A 23,902-nucleotide genomic window follows, 5' to 3' on the forward strand; every position below is an offset into this window, starting at 1 on the left:
TCTGGGAGCTTGTCTATTCCTTGGACTGGGAGGCTCAGAGGGTTCTGGAACAGCGCTGCAGGGCTCTTCTCTGGATCCTGGGGCCCCCAAGGGTGTGCATGCAGTAGAGGCTCAGTAAATGCCAGTAGAAGGAGAGAGGGAAGGACAAACGTATGACCAGACCCTGAGGACGGAGGACGTTGGGATGCGGAGCGGATCTGGGGACCAGGGTGCAAAGAGAGAGAGAGACAAGGCTGGAACCCCGGGGCCCCCGGGGCAGGTGGAGAGACCAGTGCTCCGGCACCCTCAGCAGGCCAGGCACAGGGCTAAGTGCTTTATTGGCACAACTGCTCTTCACCTCCTTGGCAACTCGGAAGTGGACATCATTCCCACTTTGCTAAGAAAGCTGCGGCCCAGAGAGGGGACGCGACGCCCCCAAGGTCACACAGCGCGGAGCGGCGAAGTCCGGGTCCGCCCCGGAGGCGGGGGCGGGGCGGGGGGCGGGGCCGCCAGCCCCTAGGCGGGCGCCCTCCCCGGCCCCGCCCAGGGGCTCCCGGCTCTCCGCTTCCCTGCCCCCTCCCCTCCCCTCCCCTCCCCTCCCCTCCCCTCCCCTCCCCGCTGCTCCGCGGCCGCCCCGCCCCTCCCCTCCCCCTCCTCCCTCCCCCCTCCCCCCTCCCCCCTCCCGGGCGGCGGCGGCGGCGGAGCCACGTGGTGGGGCCGGGAAGCCGCGGCCGCCGAGCGCCCGGGCGGCCGCCCCAGCTGGGCAGTGCTGCTGTGCGCCGCGCCCCTCGCTCCGCGCGCCCCGCCAGCCGCCCCGGGGCAGGAGGCGCGCCAGGCGGCCGGCCGGCCAGACAAAGGAGCGCGGCGCGGCGGGGCCGGCGCGGGCCGACGGACCATGGACTCGCAGCGCGAGCGGCCGGCGCCGAGCACCCGGCGCCCCCGGGCCCGGCCCTAGGCGCCCGGCCCCGCCGCCCGGGGCGCGGCGCGGGGAGGACGCGGAGCCCGCGCGGCGCGGAGGAGCGGCGGCCGCCGAGCGGGAGGGGCGCCGCGGAGGACGGCCGCGCGGCCCCGGAGCCATGGGCAAGTGCAGCGGGCGCTGCACGCTCGTCGCCTTCTGCTGCCTGCAGCTGGTGAGCGCGGGCGGCGGGCCGGGCCGGTGGGGCGCGGTCTCCGTGCGTGTGCCCGCCGCGAGCCCGGGGGGGGGCCGGAGTCGCGGGGCGGCCGGGCGGAGCCTGCGCTGCCGGCCGGGCTGCTCTTTGTGTGCGCTCCTCGCCCGGCGCTGCCCGGCCCCCGAGTGCGTCCTGCGCGCGGCGCGAGTGGCCTGCAGGGGGACGGGGGCTCCGGGGGCCGGGGGGCCGCGGGGCCGCGGGGGTGTGTCCCGGCTGCTCGGTCCCTGCCGAGGGTTTCCTCTGCGTGACTCGGTGGCGCGGCTCTCCCTTCCTCCGGGGCTGTGCCCGCGGGTTTCTCACAAAGTCCCCGCTCCTGTGCGCGCGTCTCGGGTTTCTCCCTGGTGTGGCTCCAGACCTCGCACCATTTCTGGTGCACGTTGGGCGGCGTGTGTTGGGATCTCAGACTCCAAGACCCGTTCCCTCCTCCTTTCCGCCCTTCCCGCCCGCCTTCACCCTCCTGTCTGGGCAGGCCCGGGAACGGAGAGCCACTCTCTGGAGAGGGTCACAGGGACCTGCGGGGTCCTGGGCGACTCTGACAAACTGGGTGCTGTGCCCTCCCTGCTCCGGCTGTGGCCACTGCAGCCGGGGGCGCTCCATCCGTCATGCGTTCCAGCGGAGCGGCATGGGTGGGGACCGGCAGCCCAGCCTCCGTGCCTGGGCTGGCACGGTGAGGGGTGGGGATCCTTGGGGACCCCAGCATCTGAGAAACTGCGCAACCCCAGCTTAGGGAACTTGCCTCAGGGAGGCCAGTGGAGTGAATTTGGGGGACCAGTTCCGCTCTTCAATTCAAGCTCCGGCAGGTGAATTTGGGGAGCGGGTTAAGTAGAGGCCAGGGTCTCCTGCCCATCCTAGAGCTCAGGCGGGGCAGCTAGAGGGTTTTGAAGCTGTGCTGAGCGTCTAGACCAGAGATGCACGGGGACGTCGGTGGGTAGAACTCCCATCTGAGTGTGAGGCAGGGAAACCCAAGTGAGCCGCACTGATGCCTAACTCCACAGCCTGGTCTCCACGGTGCCTGCTTCCGTGCCGCTCCTCCAGCACAGGTGCATACAGTAATGCAGAGTGAAGCTTTGAGTCTGGATGTGCAGATGTCCTCACTTATCTGGCTTCTCTCCTCTGGGAGACGCCAGCCCCAAACTTGCCATCCACAGACTTGCCCTCTTGGGCCATGGTAAAAACAGCCAGGCCCTGAAGATGGTAGCCCTCCCTGCCCCCAGCTGTGGGACGCAGGACAAGTGACTTCCCTTCACTGGGCCGCCTTCCTCTGCTGGTCTGTAAATTGCTCATCCTTGAGGGTTGCAGAGGGGATTAATTAAAGTCAGGTAGAATGGAAACTCCAGAAGGGCAGAGATTATCTGTTTTGTTCCGTGCTAAATCCCCAGCAGCTGGAACAGTGCCTGACACTCCATTAATATTTGTAAAATAAATTAATGAATCAGTTATTCGGCAACTCCTGCTCACAGTAGAAACACCCTTCTTCATATACTTTGAGGAATAGAAAATGCCAAGAAATGATGAAACTTCTCAGAAGATTTTTGTTTGTTAATTTTTAAAATTTAAACGAGGACTTTCTTTATTGTTACAAAGGTAATATACATATATTGGTAAAAAATGAATCAACGAATAACCAAACAGAGCAGAACGTAAAGGTGCGTTTCCTTCTGAGCCCAGTTCCACACCCCAAGTAAGTACTGTTGGCAGTCTGGCACATTCTCTGCTGCTGCTGTAAACAATGGTTAGCTTTGGGGAGCATTTGCTAGGTGCTAGGTGCCCTTGTAAGCCCTTTTGTGTGTATTAACTCATTCATTCCTCATAAGAATCCTATAAAGTAACTTGCCCAAAGTTCTACAGTTAAGAGCCAGGCTTTGAAACCAGGCAGCTGGCCAGCATATTCTGTTGCCTTCTTCTTTATATTAAAAAAAAAAAAAAAAAAAAAAAAAAAGGCAGTTCTGGCCTGGAGCAACCCCGGGTCCCTCAGGAGGTCTGTACTCCTCCCTGCCTCCCACTCACCTGCCTCCAGAGCTCTCCAGCTAAGCTAACTCCACTTAGCTTCCACTTAGAAGCTTCGACACCCTAGGGGCTCTGGAGTTAGGCAAGACCTGGGTGGGATTCTGGTTCTCCTGCATCTTGGCTGGGTGGCTTCAGGTCACTTGTGGGAGTTATGTGAGATAATTTGTGGGGAGAGGGTGCTCCAAGGAGGACGTCGAAATTGATCTGTTGCCTCTGTTGTTCTGTCTGGGTGGATTGCAGAGTGGGTCCCTGCAGATGACACTCACTCCCAGGAGCCTCTGCTGCTTGACGGCTCTGTAAGGTCCTCCTGGAGAGCTGGAATCCACCAGCCTGACATCATCCTAGAGGGAAGGGAGCCTGTTTTCTCATCCAGTGGAAAGAGGCCGAGGAGGCAAAGGCTGTTAAATTTTTCTCAGCTGAAAACTTTAGAAGAGGAACTGTCATTTTTCTCATTTGAGTGGGGTTCGATCATTACAGTAAAATAGAGTAGTTGTAAACACTCCTGTAGTTGGGATAGACTTGCTGTGGGTGAGAGAGTAGGATGAATGTGTCCTGGGGGGGCGGGTAGGAGGAACAGATGGGGGCTGTACCATCCAGGTAGACATGTGTAGGGACACGGCTCTAGAGTTTGATAGGACAGACCTGGGTTCAAGTCCTGGTTTTGTCACTTCCTAGCTGTGTGATCTTTGGCAAGTGGCTTACCCTCTCTGAGCCACAGTCTTATCATTGGTTAGAGATAATAGAAACAGTTGCCAGGGCACCTGGGTGGCTCAGTGGTTGGACATCTGCCTTTGGCTCATGTAGTGATCCCAGGGGTCCTGGGATCGAGTCCTGCATCAGGCTCCCTGCAGGGAGCCTTCTTCTCCCTCTGCCTGTGTCTCTGCCTCTCTCTCTCTCTGTCTCTCATGAATAAATAAATAAAATCTTATAAAAAAAAAAAAACAGTTACCAATTCTTAGGGTTGTTGTGAGGACTAAATGCATATAATGAACTTAGCTCCGTGCCAGGCACAGAGTGAGCATTCAATGAACTATAGCTTCTTATAGTTACGTTAATGATATATATCATGGGATGCTTTCCTGGAATTGTGGCTCACACATATCTAGGTACTCCCCCACCCTTGCACTCTCTTGGTGGAAAGCAGCAGGTAGTTGGGCACTGAGCTGAGAGGCAGGAGGTTTGGATTCAAGTCTAGCTCTGGCACTGACATCCTATGAACTCAGGCCAGCTTTGCCCCACTGCAAGCCTTGATTTTTTCATCTGTGAAATGGGGAGATCCACTGGTCTGTGTCTCTGGGGTCCTGCCAGTCCTGCGCATTTGGGACAGCGGGATGATGGCCGGGCTGGCCTAGAGATTTAAGGGCATCTCAGTCCTCCACCATTCTGTAGAACACCTTGGGTCCCTTCCTCACCTGAGTTTTACTTGATGTATCTTGACCTTTTTAATGCTATTCACCTCCTAATTTTTATGTACTCTTTCCCCTCCCCCGTCCAAACCCTCCCCCCCTTTTTTTTCCGGGTCCACCTCCTTCCTGAAACCTTACAGGTCACCCTGTTCTTCCTGTAAGAAGATAAACTAAGAAGATTTGCCCAAGGGAATCCTCATTACTTTCTTCATCATCATCATTATCACTCCCATTTCTGGAGTCCTGTGCTAAGCACTTTATATGCATTACCTCATTTAACCAAATGAGCTTACATATGTAAAGCGTTTGGCAGAGTGCCTAGTACATGTTCTGCAATCGATAAATGTTAGCTGTCTCACTGTTTTTATCCTCATTGTTCTTCCATACCAGGAGGTGGATATTCTCACTCTCCCTTATTTCAGATGAGGAGAGTGAGGCTCGGGCAGGTGAGGAAGTTTGCCCGAGGTCTCTAAGCTAGCCAGTGATGGACTGAGGATGTGTGTGCACTCTTCTGCTTGAGCAGAGAGCCACCTGTCTGCCAGCACCAGCCTGCTGTTCATGTTTATGCAACATGTGACCTCAGACAGGCCCCTTCACCACTTCCAGCCTCGGCTTCCTCATCTGAAAATGATAATAGTCCAGTAGGATCAGCCCTTGCCTGGCACTGCGGGCCTGTGAGTGCTCAGTAATACATCACTGCCATGGCTGTTCTTGTCCCGGCTCCGGGTGACCTTGGACATGTGCATTCACTCCTCTGGGCTCTCCTTTCTTCCTCCGGCAATGAGAAAGCCTTCCCTACCTTGTGGAGTTGTTAAAAGGGGCTAGCCAAATGCCACGCACATAGTAGGTATTCAGAAAAATGATGGTTTCGTTCCTTTCCTTTCTGGAAAGCTCTTTGCTTTCTGGAAGGTGGTGGGTGAGGGGGGAAATATGTAGCTTCCTGCTGAGCTGCGAGTAATGGTGTGAAACGTGGTCAACCTGATTGATGTCGTTATTAGCGGTAGTGATGGTAGAGACTGGAGGGAGATGGGCTCCTGCGGGGGGCCTGCGCTCTGAAGCAGCTATGCCTGCAAGCTGGCAGCCTCCTGGGGAGGGTCTGCTCTGCTCTGGGTGCTTCAGATCCTTAGGCCAGGCTTGGGAGTCTGAAGAACAGAGCACAAAAGTTGTCTAGGCCCCTGACCCTTTTAGCTCCTCATATCCTTTTGGACCACTGGGGTGGTCAGCTCCCTTTTGCAGATGGACAGGCTGAGGCCAAACAGCCTTCAAGACCCTTATGAGGTAAGCAGAGCCAGGTAGATGGTGAAGAGGGCCTCCAGGAAGCTTGGGGGATGGCCCAGGTTTGGCTCCTTTGTAGGGGTGGGCGGATGCGAGATCTGGGGATAAGCACCCCATAAACAGCAGCTGCTCTGAGATGTGGTGCAGGGGTTAGGAGCAGTATCTCTGGGGTCAGAGACATTGCTGCCTTGCTTTGTGACTTCCAGACAGTCCCTTCCCCTCTCTGAGCCAGAGCCTCCCTCCTGTAAAGTAGTCAGGACATCGGGCCCCTACCCCGTGGCAGTTTGGGGGATTTAGAGGTCAGAGTCATCTCCATAAACTCTTTAAGTCTTAGTTTTTTTATGTGGAAAGTTTAATGATTCAGAGGGAAATAATAACAGCAGCTCCTACTTCCTTTTGTTCGGTGTCTCCAATGAGCCAGGCACTTTGTCTGCCTTGTCCCTGATTACTGTCTCAATCATCCAGGGTCACATGTAGAGTGGGCACAGAATAAGGATTCTTTTTTTTTTTTTTTTTTTTTTAAAAAGATTTTATTTATTTAATCATGAGAGACACAGGTAGAGGGAGAAGCAGGCTCCCTGCAGGGAGCCTGATGTGAGACTTGATCCCAGGACCCCGGGATCACAACCTGAGCCGGAGGCAGACACTGAACCACTGAGCTGCCCAGGTGCCCCCAGAATGAGGATTCAAACCCAGACCTCGGACTCCATGCCTCCACAGCGTGTGCCCCACTGTTCCCCCCCCAGCAGGTGGGGATGCTGGACCTGGACGCATCTGGAGAAACCTAACCCTTTCCTCTGTTGCTAGGGGTTGTTACTAGGTGCCAGATTTGCTGAGCTGCTTGTCCCCGGTTCCTCCTCACCCCGATCACCGTGCTGAGTGTAAAGTTGCTATGAGGCAGGTTGAGGGAAAGTTACCCAGGGAAGAAATTAACCTGTATTGGAGACCTGTGAGCCCTCATCACAACTACAACTCTGTGAGATAGGTGTGGCTTTTATACCCATTTACCGAGGCCTGAAGCATGAAGGGACTTGTCACCAAGGAAACAGAAGATACAGCCTGGGCCTCAGATGAGTGATCAAGGGGAAAATATTTGAAGATGCTTGTAAAATCTGGATCAAGCAGAGATGATCAGCTGTGATCATTGACATCTCTTCTCTCCTCTAGCCTCAAGAGGGTATGGGTGATGGGAGAGCAAGTTGAGACCAGAGATGTGGTTTTTGTTGTGTGTGTTTGTTTTTTTAATGTCTTTTTTTGTTTTTTTTTTAAGTAATCTCTAAGCCCAGTATGGGGCTCGAACTCATGACCCTGAGACCAAGAGTTGTTGTATGCTGTACCAACTGAGCCATCCGGGAGCACTAGAAATGTGTTTATTAAAAGCTACTTCCTGGGGCGCCTGGTGGCTCAGTCGGTTGGGCTTCTGCCTTCAGCTCAAGTCATGATCCTGGGGTCCTGGGATCAAGCCCCACAGTGGGCTCCCTGCTCAGCAGGCAGCCTGCTTCTCCCTCTCCCTCTGCTGCTCCCTCTGCTTGTGGTCTCTTGCCCTCTCTCACATAAATAAATAAAACCTTTAAAAATTTTTAAAAATAAAAGTAAAGGCTAGTTCCAGGCTATAGACGATGGAGCCAGTTGTAGTCTGACAGAGCCCAGTTCCAGTGCCCTCGGCCTCTGGCCTTGACCTGGAGAGGGAGAGGGCTGGTGAATCCGAAACCCTTCTGCCAGCCAAGCACCGTGCCCCACAGTTTTAGAAGAGCTGTTATTTTTCTTTTTTAAGATTATTTATTTATTAGAGAGAGAGAGGCAGAGACACAGGCAGAGGGAGAAGCAGGCTCCCTGCAGGGAGCCCGATGTGGGACTTGATCCGGGGACTCCAGGATCATGCCCTGGGCCCAAGGCGGTGCTAAACCGCTGAACCACCCGGGCTGCTCCAGAAGAGCGGTAAACTGTGGCTGCAGGCTTGAACACGTTACCTGAACTCCTGGCCTCTGCCTCTCAAAGCTGCTGGGGAACCAGAGGCGGAGAGGTCAACAGAGAAGAGCTTGGGCTTGGGGTCAGGCTGGGGTTTGAGTTCCATCTCAACCCCTTTGTAGCTGGCTGACCTTGAGCAAGATGCTTAACCTCTCTGAGCTTCCACCTGCAGTTCTCTAAATCAGGATAATCTGCCTCAGAGAGTTCTCAGGAGTATCCTCTGAGATAAGATATACTGAGTAAAGCTCACAAAGGGTTCACACTCTTAAATGCTCCAGAAATGGGGCTCCTGGGTGGCTCAGTCAGTTGAGCATCTGCCTTCGGCTCAGGTCATGATCTCAGGGTCCTGGGATTGAGCCTTGCGTTGGGCTCCCCACTCAGCAGGCAGCCTGCTTCTCCTTCTCCCTCTGCCCTACTACGCACTTGTGCTCTCTGCTCTCTCTCTCAAATAAATAAGTAAAAGCTTAAAAAAAAAAAAAAAAACGAAACGAAATAGGAAGTTCTATGACTCTAAATACTGTGGTATAGGAAAGGGGACTTGTTCCCTTTTCAATCAGTAGAAGATGGAAGTGAAGTGGAAGTTCTGCCAAATTTATGTGGCCTTGGCCTTACTGTTCCTTAGTCTTCTCTTCTATCAAATGGGAATAATAATAGCACACCCTCAAGGGACTGTAGTGAGGGTGGCCTGAGATAACGCAGGGAGAGTCTGGCCCCAGAGCCCAGCGCTCCATTCAGAGAGCAGCAAAGAGGAAGGTGTGGCGCCCTGGTCCCCTCTTTAGAGGGAGGAGGTTGGACTCAGCAGCTAAGAGGACCTCTCCAGCTCTAAGTCAGCAAGGAGTCCTGTCCTTTCCCAAGTAGAGACCACACCTACCACTACACCAGGCCATCCTGCTCTAGGCAGCTGAGAATCGGTCTCTGAGCAGAGACCTCCTGCCTCCAACAGCCTGCCCAAGGCTTTACAGCCAGATGTCAGGTTGTCGGTGCTCACATGACCTCTTCTTTCCTCTGTCTTCTGTTTGAATGAGTGTCGGTACTGTCCCCATCCCCAATGCCCACTTGGCATATTTGGTTGTAAACTCAAGTCTCAGACCACAGCAGGAGGCTCTGACCCATCAGTAACCCTGGGCCACTGCAGGTCAGCTCCCTGAACTCATGAAAGATTAAAACCTGTTGGATCAGAGAGTAAGATTTGCCACTAGCTGACCCTACCCAGAGTAGTATTCAGCACATATTTATAAAGCACCCACGAAGTGCCAGGCACAATTCTAGGTGCTAAGTCACCCTAGGGCCCAAACTATGCCCTCAATTGTAAGTCAGAATCCTGGGGTTCTGGACTGGAACTCACTTGCTGTGCAACTTTGAACTGGCTCTGCCCTTCTCTGGGCCTCATTATTTCCAGTCCGTGAAACTGGGGACTAGAGAGGAGATTGTTGAACTCCATCAGTGGTTTTCAGGTTATCTACAGAGGCTCTGCAGTGGCCAGACTGACAGTCAGTGGTGAGTTCCCTGTCAGAGGCAGTGATTAAGAATTTATACGTGAGTTGGATGACCACTTGGATGTGTAATGGATCTGAGGATGATTCAGGTCTCTTGGAGCCACCTAGATGCTGGTTCTAGGTCCTGAGAGAACAGTGGCAAAAGCACAAAGTGGTATCTACTCTGAATAATGGAAATTGAGCATTTTTGTGTTCCCCCATGTCCCTTTGCCTTAAGCATGCTCCTCCCCATCCCAACCACAGATCCTGGCTGAGCTCCTGGCACGGGAAGTGGGGGAAATGGGAGTCTGTAGGCTCTTTAATCCCATGTGTACTCTGGCTACCCCTTGCCCTAGGAGGGGAGGCAGCCCTGGGATTTTCAGGGTAGTGATGGCTCCTAAGCCTCTTTTTTTTTGGAGGGGGGGAGGTTCTGCAGCCCCAGCCTGAATCAGAGATGTGGGTTTTCAATTACACAATTAAATGCACAATTAGGCATAATTACCAGTGCTCAGAGCCCGAGACTGCTCATAATAGGCGTGTAATCTACTGCAGCCTCTGTTTATACTACTCAGCGCGCTCCCTAATGATGCCAGGATGCCTTCACACTGCACCGTTGCCATGGAAACAAGCCCGCCACCACCATGCAGGGCTGACAAATGGTGTTCCAGTCCCGGGCCCCTGGATTGTTTCTGAGACCTCTGCAGCCAGCCCCGGAGTAAAGGGGGCGGTGGGCCGGGCCAAGAAGGCGGGTCCCCCTCCCTGCCCTCTGACACACCCCGCTGGTTTGAGCCAGCAGGGAAGACAAGAGATGGGAGCTTCAGCCTCCCCCCTCCCCAGAGTCCCTCAAGTCCAAGCAAGGTGGCCCAGGTGCTGGGGAGGGTCTTGTGGTTATCATTCAAGCTCAGGTGTGCACAGGGGGCCCTGAATACAGCTAGCTCCCACGTGGGCCTGGCTCTGCCGTGCGCTGACTCTGTGACCTTGGACAAGTCCTTGCCCCTCTCTGGGGCTGCTTCCCCATATGTGAAACGGACTGCAGGGCCTCTGCATGTCGTAGTCTAGTAGATTTATTGAGCACTTCCACCACACTGCCTACTGCTGTAACTGCTTCACCTGTAGGAGCCCATCCCTTGCTCCACCCTGGTGTAGTAGATTTATCATCCCCGTTTCACAGAAGCAGATCTGAGGCCGTGAGCACTTAACGTCAGGCAGCGGCAGAGCTGGGATTCAGATCCAGGCCGTCAGACTCCAAGCCCCCACTCTTCGCCTCTACTATAGGGTGGGCCCCCCCCCCCCCCGTCACCCTCGCCACAGCCCCAGAGGTGGCCCCTTGTCATCCCCATTACCTGGATGAAGGCTCTGGGCCTCACAGAACGGAATTCACTTGCCCATAGTCACACAGCAAAGCAGTGGCAGAGCCGGTTCCGCCAATTGCCACAAGTCAGGATTCCTAGCTTTGGCTTCTTAGGGAAGTCATGAAGGAGTAAAAAAAGATTTCTTTCCACTAGCATAGGATCCCCAGTATCCCCACCTGGCCCCAGCTGCCGAGGAGGCATGGAGTCCTGGGGTCCCTCAGACCCAGCACTTGGCTTTGACCTTGAAAGAGGTCTTGGCCTAATTCTATCTCCATCAGCCCACTCCCACCTGGGTCACTGGAAACAGAGCCTGTTTTTGTTTTGTTTTTTTTAAAGATTTTATTTATTTATTCATGAGAGAGAGAGAGAGAGAGAGAGGCAGAGACACAGGCAGAGGGAGGAACAGGCTCCATGCAGGAAGCCCGATGTGGGACTCGATCCCGGGACTCCAGGATCACGCCTTGGGCCAAAGGCAGATGCTTAACCACTGAACCACCTGGACGTCCCCAGAGCCTGTTTTTTGTTTTTGTTTTTTTAAAATATTTTATTTATTCATGAGAGACACAGAGAGAGAGGCAGAGGGAGAAGCAGGCTCCACGCAGGGAGCCCAACGTGGGACTTGATCCTGGGTCTCCAGGATCAGGCCCTGGGCTGAAGGCGGCGCTAAACCGCTGAGCCACTCGGGCTGCCCAGAGCCCGTTTTTTATGTTCATTTTTTCCTCTACATTTCTTTGTCGCTTGATACGTTATTACAGTTACCTACTGTGTGCCAGCTCTTGGGGACCGGTGAATCAACAGAGTGGAGAATCAAGACACAGAGACTTCAGGGTCCTGTGGTCCTGGGTTCAAATTCCGTCACCTCATTCATGATTTGGGGCAAGTTGCTTGACTTCTCTGTGTCTTTGTTCATCTGTCACGAAAGCACCCTTCTATACTGTGCGGGGTGATCACAATGTTAGCAGTAACTACACCGCTTACCAAGTGCTTACTGTATGCCAGGCCCTCGCCTAAGGCTGTTCTGTGCCCTGGGGGAACCTTCCTAACACACAGCTAATCATTGCCACTTAACAGAGGAAGCACCTGAAGCGTAAAAAGCTTGAGTGCCTGGCCCGAGGCCTCAGAGCTGGTGGCCCTGGGAGCTGGAGCTGGTGGGTCGCAAGCACGTGTCGGAGTCCAGGGTTCCTCCTGCCGCTTCCCTGGAGCGCCCAGCTGCTTGGCCAGTTCTTCTTTAGGAATGAGACATCTAGAGGAAAGGGCAGTCTGAGGGCAACAGTGCCTACCCGGCCTAGCCCAGGGTTCTCTCCAGCTGGAGGCTGCCCCCACTGACACCCTAAAGTCTGCGTTTTCTGAGAGGAGGCCGTTACCTTCACTCCCACACCATACAGGTGGGAGGACGAGGATTTGCCCAAGACCACGGTGCAAGTCAGTGATAGCGTTGGGACCGGGACCCAATGCCAGTGTAGGAGACTTCTTGTCAACCTTCCTTTGACCCCCTACTAGTCCTTGGGGGAGAGGGGCTTGGGGCTGTAGTGTGCATGTTTGTGTGTGCATGTTTGTGTGTGTATGTTTGTGTATTCAGAACTGCACACAGCTGCATGCCCAAGCATTTGTGGGGCAGACACTGGCACGCAGAGGTTTGTGGATCAATCAGCATCCCTTCCCGCGTCCTCCCTCTTCATTTATTCATGAACTCTGAACTCCTTGGCTCCAGAGAAACCGCCTGGAAGAAAGCAATTAGAGCATAATTAGAACCACTCCTATTATCAACTCTCAGCGGGAGGGGAAGGGGGGGCCTGGAGGCCGCGGGGTTGGGGCGGCCCCGGAGTTCCGAGTTCCCCTGCCGCCCGGCCAGCTCCTGCTCCCCCCACGGAGCTCAGGCGCCCTGGAGCCCTAGGCACGGGGGGCTTTCCGCAGGGAAGCGGCCTCCTCCTTGGAGAAGAGCGCTGAGAGCAGGGACGAGCAGGGACGAGAGCCTTTTGCCTGCACGCGGAGTGAGAGCAGGTGACTTCCCAGGTCCCTTCTGTGCTTCTCTTCCCAGGGGTGCTCCCCGCCAGGGCCTGGGCCAGGCGTTGCAGGAAAACCGAGAAGTGCGACATGGCTCCCGCTTTCTAGAAAACATCCCTGCATCAGATGATCTCCAGTGCAGACGACTGCCCTGACAATAGGAAATGTAAATTACCTGGAGGAAGCAGTTTGCCAGGCGGGGCTCCATTCGCTGCCAGATGATTCAGAGTAGTAAGAAGTGTCCCCGAAGTCAGTGCTTGTGGGACGTCCTGACCCCCAGAGCCACTGCTCTTCCCTGCTAGGTGTCCCACCGGCAGAGTGGGGTCACCCAGGAGCTGGGGGTAGGCGCTCCTCCCTCCTCCCTGGGGAGCGGGAAGATGGGACCCCGGAGGTGCCAGGCACTGTGCTTCTGGACTCCTCGCTGAGTCTTGCAGGAGCCCTCGGAGGTAGATGCAACGTCCTCTCTGATGTACAGGGGACGAGGCTGAGGCTTGAGGGGCCTTCCCTGGGGTCACATGGTGTTGGCCCAGGGGACTCTAGACTCCTTGTGCTTTGCCCTCTACCAGGTTTGAGGGTGCGGTTTGCTCCCCCGCCCCAAGCGCCGAGGTGTTTAACGTGCCCTGCTGCATCCATCTCCTCGTCGAAGGTGACACGTTGAATCCTCTTGTTCCACACCCAGTGTCAGCTAAAAAGAGTGGAGGGGGCCCTGCCACTGACTTGGGTCACTGCCCCCAGGACCAGCCTTGGCAAAGGAAGGCGAAAGCCTGGCAGATGAGGGTCTCAGGCCTCCTGAGAGAAGATCACCATGGCTACCACGGGAGTCAGGGCTGTAACCAAGGAGACAGCCCCCAGCCCTTAGGCTGTGACAAGGAGGGTGTGGCTTCAGGAGAGGGAGCTAGGGAAACTGCCACCTGGGGCCCAGATGGACAGAGGAGGGGATGATGAGCTGGATGCAGGCAGACGGGGGAGGGGGAGAGTGAGGGGCTTGGGGACCACCAGGCCTCCTTCCATTACCCTGTCCCACCTGAGGGGAGGTTGCCATGATAACCAGCTCCTCTTCATTGACCCTCTGTAGGGCGCTGCCCTCTTTCTCTTAGTGACAGGTGGTCACCCTGACAACAGGCCCTGTGCCCAGCAAGGGGCTCGGCTTCCTGGTGGCCCCTTCCCTCACATGTGCAGATAAATGATTCTTCTGACACATGCAGCAGCTCTGTCCAGCTGGAGGTGAGGGGCCACATGGGGCCAACTTTCAGACATGGGCCTTTTACCAGCCTCTCACCAGACTCCCCTCAGTGACCATAATCAAGTGCGGTTCTGGTCCTCCCTGCCTCTGTTGACAGCAGTCTATGGCTCCTCATTGCCTTCAGGAAGAAGTCTGATGTGGTGCCTCTCAAACTTGAACATGCAGCAGAATCACCTGGAGGGCTTCTTTTTTTTTTTTTTTTTTTTTTTAAAGATTTTATTTATTTATTCATGAGAGACACACAGAGACAGAGAGAGAGGCAGAGATACAGGCAGAGGAGGGCTCCATGCAGGGAGCCCGACATGGGACTCGATCCCAGGACTCCAGGATTACGCCGTGGGCCGAAGGCAGGCGCTAAACGGCTGAGCCACCCAGGGATCCCCTAGAGGGCTTCTTAAAATACAGATTTCTGGGTTTCTGAGTTTCTGATCAAGTAGGTCTGAGATAAAGCCTGAGAATTTGTATCTCTAACAAGTTCAAAGGTGCTGCTGATAACTGCTGGTCTGGGGGGGTGGTCACACTTGGTCTAGCCAGTGGGACGCTGCCCAGGCTGGCCCGCCAACCCTAACGCTCACCAGTGCTCCCTGACCTTAGGCTGCATTGATTTAAGCCCGCCAGCTACACTCAGTGCCTTTGCATTTGCTGTTCTGGCCTCTGGAACTTCTTTCCCCTCTGTATCTCCTTAAGGCCAGCTAATTCCTCATTTCCCCTTTGGAGCTTCTCTACTCCTGCGCCCCCACCGCATATGGGTAGCCTCCTCTGGGCTCTGGTAACACCTGTCCCCACCACTCCTGTCACGGCAGGCGTCACACTGTTGGAATCTGTTCCTTTTTCCACCTCAAATCTCTCTCCCTGGACTGTGAGCACTGTGTCTGAGCTGCCTGGCCTTCTGTGAATGTGTGATGCTTGATTGACCCCCGTGAGCAGATGGAAAGCCTCGGTGAATAATCACAGGGCTTACTCAGCCAGCCAGATATTCCTTGGTGCTTCCTCTGAGCTAGGTGCTGGGGATTCAGTGGTGCGGGAGGTAGAGGGCTTCTTAGAAATGCTAGTCAATGTGGCGTCAAGCAGTTTGCAAGCAAGGCATGCGCTGGGGTTGGCCTGGATTTCCTGATGCTAAATTCCAAGCTCTCTTCATCCTCCTGGGCTGCTTCCAGAGCTCAGGTACCTGTGTGGCCTGAGACTGCTTGGGAATGTGTCTCCAGTGAGGATTTGCCAGTTTGCTCACAACCTGATGCCCTATCCAATCAGCCCCAACCCCACTTTACAGACCTGCCAGGGCTTTTCTAGAGGACAGCCTGTGTGGCTGGTGTGTGCACCCCCTCCACCGCCCCACCCCCAGATCCCAGGGACAAAGACCAACTGGGAGAAGGGAGGTGTGGATGTTGCTGACACAGGAGCCCAAGCGTGTCCAGACCTGTGTTTTAGGCCCCTGCCTGGAAGGGAATGAGGAGTGGGAATGCTGGCTAGGGCTGACTGGACACTACTACGCTCGAAGGAGTCAGAGGAATTTACATTCACAGCCTGGCCTTCCAGACCATTATGTCTAGGTGGAAAGATAGGACATATTTTATTTAAGAGTTTGTTACCTTGGTTCATAACTTAAATATTTAGGTGCACGGTGTTCTGTTGGGACTCTTGGCTTTGGTCCTGAAGACCCCCAAATGTTAGAGAAGGGTCTGGACTTGGGGTGGGGTGCAGGCAGAGGCTCCCAGGTGCCTGGTATGCCTCGGGCGGTGCCAGCTGCTCCAGCCTGTCAGTGCCTATCTGCTGTCAGCAGCCCTATGAGCCATCTGAGCAGGCGGCTGTCCCCAGGCTGCCACTAGCTGTCATCCCCAAGATAGGCCACCAAGAACACAGGGACCCTCCCTCCAAAGTGAGAGACTGTTTGGGTCCCAGGCTGGGACAGACTGGGCTGTTGGGCTCCCCAGGCCAGCCAGACAGGACAGGATGGAGGGTGACGGGCCCTGTTGCTAAGGGCCTGCAATGGCCACATGTTTGACATACATGATCAGCTCTCACCCTCCCAGCTGTACCAGGCGATGGTGAGCCGCCCTGCTCCGGTCGTTCTGGAGTGTGAGTGCAGGCAGGTTGCTCAGCCTGACTTCTTTGTTCATCTGAAAATGGAGATGATTGAACCTGCCTCTTAGGGCCACTGAGCAAACTCAGTGAGAGAATCCATGGAGAGCACACAGCACAGCACCTGGCACTTAGTCAGTACTTAGGACCCAGCTGACAGAAATCATGACCAGCCTTTTGGAGGGCATCATGTCTATAAGGCACACAACCATGATTGTTGGCTAAATGGGAAGCTTCCAGGCAGAGAATCTTGGAGTGTGGGGGCCAGGAGGGTCCCCAGAGAACAGCCCTCCAGCCCCTTGTACAGATGGGTACACAGAGGTCCAGGAAGGCAGTGGAGCCCTTCATGAACTGTTCTAGGAAGCAGGCTACCACCATTTCTGGAAAGGGATCGTGGTTGGGTGTGTGATTCCAGACAAAAATACCCTGAACAAAAATAAACTCTCCCAGGTAGGTGGAAACAGTTGGCTCCTCTGCTCAGTCTGGGCAGCCATGGGCAAGAGTCTACAGCTAGAACCTTTCCCCATGCTCTTGGTGTTTCCAGACAGGAGCTGCTGGGGAGCAGTGGCAAAGGTGCCATCAGCCCAGGAGGTGCCACTAAAAAACTCAGAGATTCCCAAAAGATGGGATCTGACCACCTCCTCCCACTCTGATACCTGGTGACCTCAAGAAAGGGCCCCACTCTCCTCCTTTGGAAAATGGGGATGCCACTGCGCTAGTGGGATAGTAAATCTGTTACTCTTGGACTCTGGGACCAGGGGACGTGGGTCAGGTCTGTGTCAGCCGGGTGACCTTGTTACTTCTCTTCTTTATGCTTCGGTTTCCTCCTGTGCAAAGCGAGGATGATCTCAGACGCTACCTGCCATGTCTCTGTGAGGATTAAATGAATCAAAGCCTGCTAAGGATTCAAGAGACACTTGGCATATAATAAGTGTTAGCTATTATCTCTTAGTGTCACTCTGGGGATAAATCGAAATGCCACCTGTAAAGTACGGGGCTCAGCATCTGCACTTAGTAGGTACTCCAGAGCCATGCCTTTCCTTTCCTTCCTCCTGGAAACCCCAGGCCTAGAGAGAGGCAGGGCCCAGATCCCAGGAGGGCCCCCGCCCCTCCACCCCGCTTCCCTTCCCACAGACAGCGAGCACCTCTTCTGCCAACAGGTTCTTCCTGCAGCCTTCTGGCCCAGGGCCAGGAAATGATTGCAGGCGGTAGCTGAGCTCCCTCCCCTCTGCTCCTCTGCCTCCCCCCCTCTCTTTAATCTTCCCAGCCTGCCCGGGGTGGGGATGGGAGGAGGGGAAGGTCTCCTGGGGGCTGCAGGTACCTGTCAGAAGCTCAGGCTCTGGGGTCAGACCCCGAGGTCTCAGGCTGCGCCCCTACCATAGAACAGGGACCAGGGTCCCTCCCTCATTCTGCCTCTGAGGCTTAGGGAGACGGTGCCTGCGAAGTGCTGGGCACAAGGCCTGGCCCAGAGTTAGCGCAGACAAAATATTAGCCATCATTAATACTATGGGTCAAGTTCAGAGCCAGGCATTTTGAAGGGAAACCCTGCAGCCCAGACACCTGGGGGTACTCTTCTCGTGGAGCAGGCTCTCGTCAGCCCCACATGACCCCTGTTCTGGGCCTCTTGGGCTAGACCGGAACAGAGCACCCCCACTACCCTGCCCAGTGAGTAGATTCCCAGGAGAAGAAGTAAGGGACAGGCTGGGGCGGGGGGTGCGGTGGTGGTGACATGCTTCTAATACTCATTTATTCCTTTGTGCCACAGATGAATCAGAGCAGGATACCTGTACAGGTGAACAAACGTTTGCCAAGTGGGAGTCGGGGGTACAGAGGGAAGGATACCCGGCTGGTAGGCAGGGCCCCTCTGCTCTCCGAGCCTCAGTGTCCTCATCTGTCCAGTGGGGCTAATCCCACACTGCCAGGTGGTGGCATAAATCACAGTGTGAGCTGTGAAGGGCCGTCCAGATGTTGGCGGCTGCGGCGATTCCCTGCTGGAAGGCGCAGGGAAGCCGGGATCCGAGCCAGGCCTGCCGCTACCGGAAGGGGGATCCTGAAGCCCTGGGTGGGGGGGCTCCTGACGCCCCCCACGACTGCTAGGCAGGCTTCCCCGCCAGGCTGCCAGGCTCCTAGTCGGGAGGGTGAGTCAGAAGGGTTTGCTGTTGCCGTAGCGGTGGGGCTGGTTTTCATCATTATTTTCTTCCTGGGAGCGTCAGTGCAGGAGGTGCTGCTAAATAAGCCAGGGAAGTGGATTTTTTCCTCCCTCCATCAGGTCACGTGAAGAGTGGCTCGGTCGGGAGACCTGACCTGCCAGCTCCCTCCGGCACTTGACCCTCTGCAGTAGGTGCCCGACACCTCCAATATGATGCTTGACCCGAGGGAGCACACCAAGGGCTTGGCAGTTCCTTTCCAGCCCCAGGCTGCTTTCCTGCCCAGCCTCTGACCCTGCCCTGTTGGCACTAGGCCACAGCACATAGTAGCCCTTCCAGCCCTTCCCTCTGGTGTCCCTCTCATTCCCCACCCTTCAGCCACAGGGGGCTTTTCTGGACCCTTCCACTTGCCAAGCTCCCTCCTACCGCAGGACTTTGCACATGCTTTCCCTGCTGCCTGTTCTTCACTCTCCTCCTTACCTTGCTAACCCCTCTTCCTTCGGATCATTTCCTCCAGGAAGTCTTCCTTGACCACTTTTGTCAACTCCTCCTTCAGACACTTAGCACAACAATAATTCTGCTGCATGTGCGTTTGTGTGTGTGCTTGGTTCCCTCTCCCTCCATCCCCTACTGAATGAGGCTGAGAGCTATGCTTTCTTCTTCTTCATTTTTTTTTTTTTTAGGTATAATTCCCATAACATAAAATTCACCACCTTAGGGAGTGTCTGGCTGATGCAGTCCATGGAACATGTGACTCTTGATCTGGGGTTGTGAGTTTGAGCCCCACGTTGGGTGTAGAGATTGCTTAAAGAATAAAATCTTTTGGGGCCCCTAGGTGGCTCAGTCGGCTAAGGACCTGCCTTTGGCTCAGGTCATGATCCTGGAGTCCTGAGAGTGAGCCCCACATCAGGCTCCCAGCTCAAAGGGGTTCTGCTTCTCCCTCTCCTCCCTGCTCATTCTCTCTGTCAATTAAATAAAATCTTTAAAAAAACAAAACAATTGGGCAGCCCCGGTGGCGCAGCAGTTTGGCGCCGCCTGCAGCCCAGGGTGTGATCCTGGGAACCTGGGATCGAGTCCCGCATCGGGCTCCTTGCATGGAGCCTGCTTCTCACTCTGCCTGTGTCTCTGCCTCTCTCTTTCTCTCTCTCTCTCTGTGTTTCTCATGAATAAATAAATCTTTAAAAAAAAAAACAATTTATAGAGTTTTTATTTTATTTTTATTTTTTAAAGATTTTATTTATTCAGGAGAGACAGAAAGAGGCAGAGACACAGGCAGAGGGAGAAGCAGGCTCCATGCAGGAAGCCCAACGTGGGTCTTGATCCCAGGTCCCCAGGATCAAGCCCTGGGCCGAAGGCGGCGCTAAACCGCTGAGCCACCCGGGCTGCCCCAATTGAGAGTTTTTAGTGTGTTCACACTGTTATGCAGCCATCACCACACTCTGATTCCAGAACATTTTCACCAGCCCAAAAAGAAACCTCAAACCCATTAGCAGTCATTCCCTATTGTCCCCTCCCACCAGCCCTTGGCTACCACGAATCTGCATTGTCTCTCTGGATTGGTCTATTCCGGACATTTCCTAGAAGTTGAGCCATACAATATGCAGTCCTTTGTGAGTGCCTTCTCTCACTTGCATAATACTTTTTTCATTCATTCATTCATTCATTCATTCATTCATTCATTCATGTAGGCTCCACACCCGATATGGGGCTTGAACTCATAAACTTGAGATCAAGAGTCACATGCTCCACCAACTGAGCCAGCCAGGCGCCCCACAGCATAATATTTTCAGAGTTGATGCTTGTTGTAGTCTGTATCAGTACTTCATTCCTTTTTATGGCTTCATATTCCGTGAATGGGTATATCATATTTTGTTTACCCATTAGTCAGTTAATGAAGTTTGGGTTGTTTCCATTGTGACTGCTGTGAATAATGCTGCTACACATGTTTCTGAACAAGGGTTATGTGAACTTCGTTTTCAATTCCAGGTATCTACCTAGGAATACATTTATTTTTCTTTTTTAATTTTTATTTATTTATGATAGTCACACAGAGAGAGAGAGAGAGAGAGGCAGAGACACAGGCAGAGGGAGAAGCAGGCTCCATGCACTGGGAGCCCAACGTGGGATTCGATCCTGGGTCTCCAGGTTTGCGCCCTGGGCCAAAGGCAGGCGCCAAACCGCTGCGCCACCCAGGGATTCCTATTTATTTATTTTAGAGATAGGGAGGGGCGGAGGGAGAGACTGTCTTAAGTAGACTCAGCCCAGCGCAGAGTCTGATGTAGGGCTCGGTCCCACAACCCCAAAATCACAATCTGAGCCGAAACCAAGAGTCAGATGCCTAACTGACTGTATCACCCAGGTGCCCCTTACCTAGGAATAAATTGCTGAGCCATATACCTATGTTTAATTTAAAGTTTATTTATTTATTTAAGTAATCTCTATACCCAACATGGGGCTCAAACTCATGACCCCGAGATCAAGAGCCATGCATTCTTCCTGTTGAACCAGCTAGGCCCCCTGTCTTTTTTATTTTAGCTATCCTTATGGGTATAAAATAGTATCTCATTGTGGTTTCTTTTTCCTTTCCTTTTCTTTTCTTTTCTTTTTTTTTAAGATTTTATTTACTTATTCATGAGAGACACAGAGAGAGAGAGAGACAGAGACACCGGCAGAGGGAGAAGCAGGCTCCCTGCAAGGAACCTGATGTGGAACTGGATCCCGGGATCACGCCCTGGTCCCAAGGCAGCCGCTCAACTACTAAGCTACCCAGGCGTCCCCCATTGTGCTTTCAACTTACATTTTCCTAATGTCTAATGACATTAAGCATCTTTCCATGTGCTTATTGGCCTTTTTTTTTTTTTTTTTTCATCTTCTTTGGAGAAATTCCTTTCAAATCCTTTGCTTATTTTTTTCTTGGATTATTCATTATTTTGCTGAATAGTAAGAATTCTTTATATATTCTGGACTCTAGACCCTTATCTGATTTGCAAATATTTTCTCCTGTCCTGTGGGTTGGCTTCCACTTTCTTGATTATGTCCTTTAATGTCTAAATGGTTTTGATTTTGATGACATTCAATTTACCTAGTTTTTTCTTTCACTGCTTGTGCTTTTGCTGTCATTTCTAACACATGCCTATTCCAGGGTCAATTGGATTTACACCTATGGTTCCTTCTGAGAGATTTATAGTTTTAGCTCTTACGTTTAGGTGTATGATCCATTTGAGTTAGTTTTTGCATATGGTGTGAAGTAGAGGTCCAACTTCATTCTTTTGTATATAGATTTACAGGTATCCCAGTGCCCTTTGTTGAAAAGAGTATGCTTTCTTGGGGGCGCCTGGGTGGCTCAGTCAGTTAAGCATATGCCTTCAGCTTGGGTCATGGTCTCAGGGTCCTAGGACCTAGGGTCATAGGCTCCCTGCTCAGCAGGTGGTCTGCTTTTCCTTCTTCATCTGTGCACTCTGTCTTTCTTTCTCTCAGTCTCTGTCTCAAAAAAAAAAAAAAAAAAGATTATTTTGACTGTTCAGGGTCCCTTGAATGTTCCTGTGAATTTTAGGACCAGCTTATCTATTTCTATGAAAAAAAAAAAAAGTAGTTGGAATTTCAATAGAGATTGCACTGAATCTATAGCTCACTTTGTGAATATTTTCACCCTGACACAGCTGGATGCGAATCCTGTCTCCACCACTTACACACCCCCTCGGGCCTCTGTTTCTACACATGGAAAATGACAGCTCTCAGGAGTTGAGAGGAGGGAGTGAAATGGATGGACACAAAGCAGCGTGTCCATCGTGGGCTCCATGCAAGCCCCTGACGCGAAGTCCCTGCTCTCTTCTCTGGAGTTATACCAAACTGACCCTTGAAGTCTGTGGGTCCATGCAGCCAGTGCAGGCCTAGTGCAGAGTCAGTGTCCGTGAATGCTTGGTGGGTGAATGAGAAGATTCTGGATGGAGAAGGGGCCAGGCTGGGTCAGGCAGCTGCTGAACTGGATGGAATGGGTTGGGGAGAGGGCTTCCTGGCCTCAAAGGGGCGTGTACCCGAGGACAGTAGTGGTCTCTTCTTCAAAACTTGAGTCTGTTGGAGACCCAGACCCAGTGTCCTCACTATGGATAACTTACTGCAACTAATGTTTAACCCGTGACAGTGGGCCAGGCAGTGTTCTGAACATTTTACACATATTCCCTCATGTAGGTCTCAGGACAATCCCATGAAATGTGTGCTATTATCATTATCCCCATTTTATAGATGGAGAAGTTAAGGCACAGAGAGGTTAAGTGATTTGCTGAAGGTCACATAGCCTAATAAGTGTAAAGGTAGGATTCAAACCCAGTCTGGCTCCTAGGCCACACTTTCAAGCACTGCATGGTATAGCTTCTTGGGAAACAAGCAGCAGGAATCTGACCTTGGTATGAAACCAAGGACTTTATTATCCTAATAATGATGATGCGAGCACAGTACTTTATAATTTGAAAAGCACATTATAGTATATAAACTGCATTCATGGCTGTGATATTAGTTGATCCTCCCAGTGTCTCTGTGAATAAGTCAGGACATTATTATTCCCTATTTGCCGATGAGAAATTAAGATCCAAAGAGGATAAGGGACCAGTCAATGAGAATTTATTGAGCACTTACTATATGCCAAGGTCTGTACTCCCATCATGTTACTGAGTCCTCACACGACCCCAGGACATGGGTATGAACAGTAGTTGTGTTCCCATTTTACAGACAAGGAAACTTCCTCAGGTCCTACAGCTTATAAGTGAGACCTAGGATTCCCTCCCCAGTCTGCCAGACTCCAAAGCTTGAGCTGATAACTACTGGGCCATCAAATGCTGGGCCTATTTAACTCCTGGGTTTGCATCAACCTTCTGGTCTTTCCCTCACCCCACCTATAGCCTATAGCCAAGCCTACAATTCTCAGGGTGGTCTCAGTTCTCCCTGCTTTCTGCCACCGGTTTTTGGCATAATTCTATGGTGTCATTCATTGTACCTAATGGGAAATCTGATTAATCACCTTTTTATTTATCCAGAAGTCCATCGATCTGTAGCCGGTGTCTTCTGGGAGAGCCTGTGTGTTGCTGGATTTTCTCTGCCTGCATTGTCTTCCCCTCCATTCCTGAAGTGCTCCTCTTCAGAGGGCTCCCTCATCCCAGGCCTTTGCTGCCCACTCCAGGGCCTGCTGGGGGTCTTGGCATCTGGGGCATGGGACTGGAGGTACCCCAACAGTCTGAGCATGAGCACATAGGCAGAGGTAGAATGGACCTCAGCAGGAAGGGGAGAGTCCTGGGAGAGTGGGACCCTAGGCACAGAGAGGGATTCTGGGCCTGCCCTTAGTCTTCCAAGTAAGGCCTTGGCATCCCCACCTGACCACCCACCTCTAGCTCCTCTTTACTTAGCCAAAGAGCACCATGCCCAAAGTGCCCCGCTGCCTCATCCCTCTGCTGAAACTACTCTGGCCCCTAGGGGCCCGTGGGATGAAGCCTGGGTCTGAGGCCCAGCCCCATGTCTTCTTTGCCCTCCCACTCCTTACACTCCCAAGCCCCCAGGTGGTCCATACCCCCACATCTGGGATGACCCACTTGTCTGAGTTTGCCCAGAACTTTGGGTTTTATCCCTTAAAATGCTATACCCCAAGAAAGCCCCAGTCCCAGGCAAACCAAAATGGTTTGTCACCCTGCCTTCACCTCCCCAGTTTTGCCCATGCTTGTTTGTCTTCTCTTAACTTCTTCTCTATTTTGTTTTCTCTTATGAAAGTCTTACTCCTCAATGTAAAACCCTTAACTCAGATATCTCTGGTT

At 53.2% G+C, this 23,902-nt stretch overlaps 1 protein-coding gene across 2 annotated transcripts in view; it reads left to right on the forward strand.

Moving 5' to 3' along the window:
• Nucleotides 1-970: 970 nt before the first annotated feature.
• NKAIN1 (sodium/potassium transporting ATPase interacting 1) overlaps nucleotides 971-23,902 on the forward strand; it is a 39,985-nt gene continuing 17,053 nt past the window's right edge. For both annotated transcript variants that reach the window (XR_012031599.1, XM_072827400.1), the window contains exon 1: nucleotides 971-1,109. Coding sequence is in view for 1 of the 2 variants with exons in the window: in XM_072827400.1 (XP_072683501.1) it covers nucleotides 1,056-1,109 (54 nt within the window). In the remaining variant the exon portion in view is untranslated. The remainder of the gene's footprint in view (nucleotides 1,110-23,902) is intronic.

Source organism: Canis lupus, chromosome 5, assembly GCF_048164855.1.
Source record: "Canis lupus baileyi chromosome 5, mCanLup2.hap1, whole genome shotgun sequence".
NCBI lineage: Eukaryota > Metazoa > Chordata > Mammalia > Carnivora > Canidae > Canis > Canis lupus.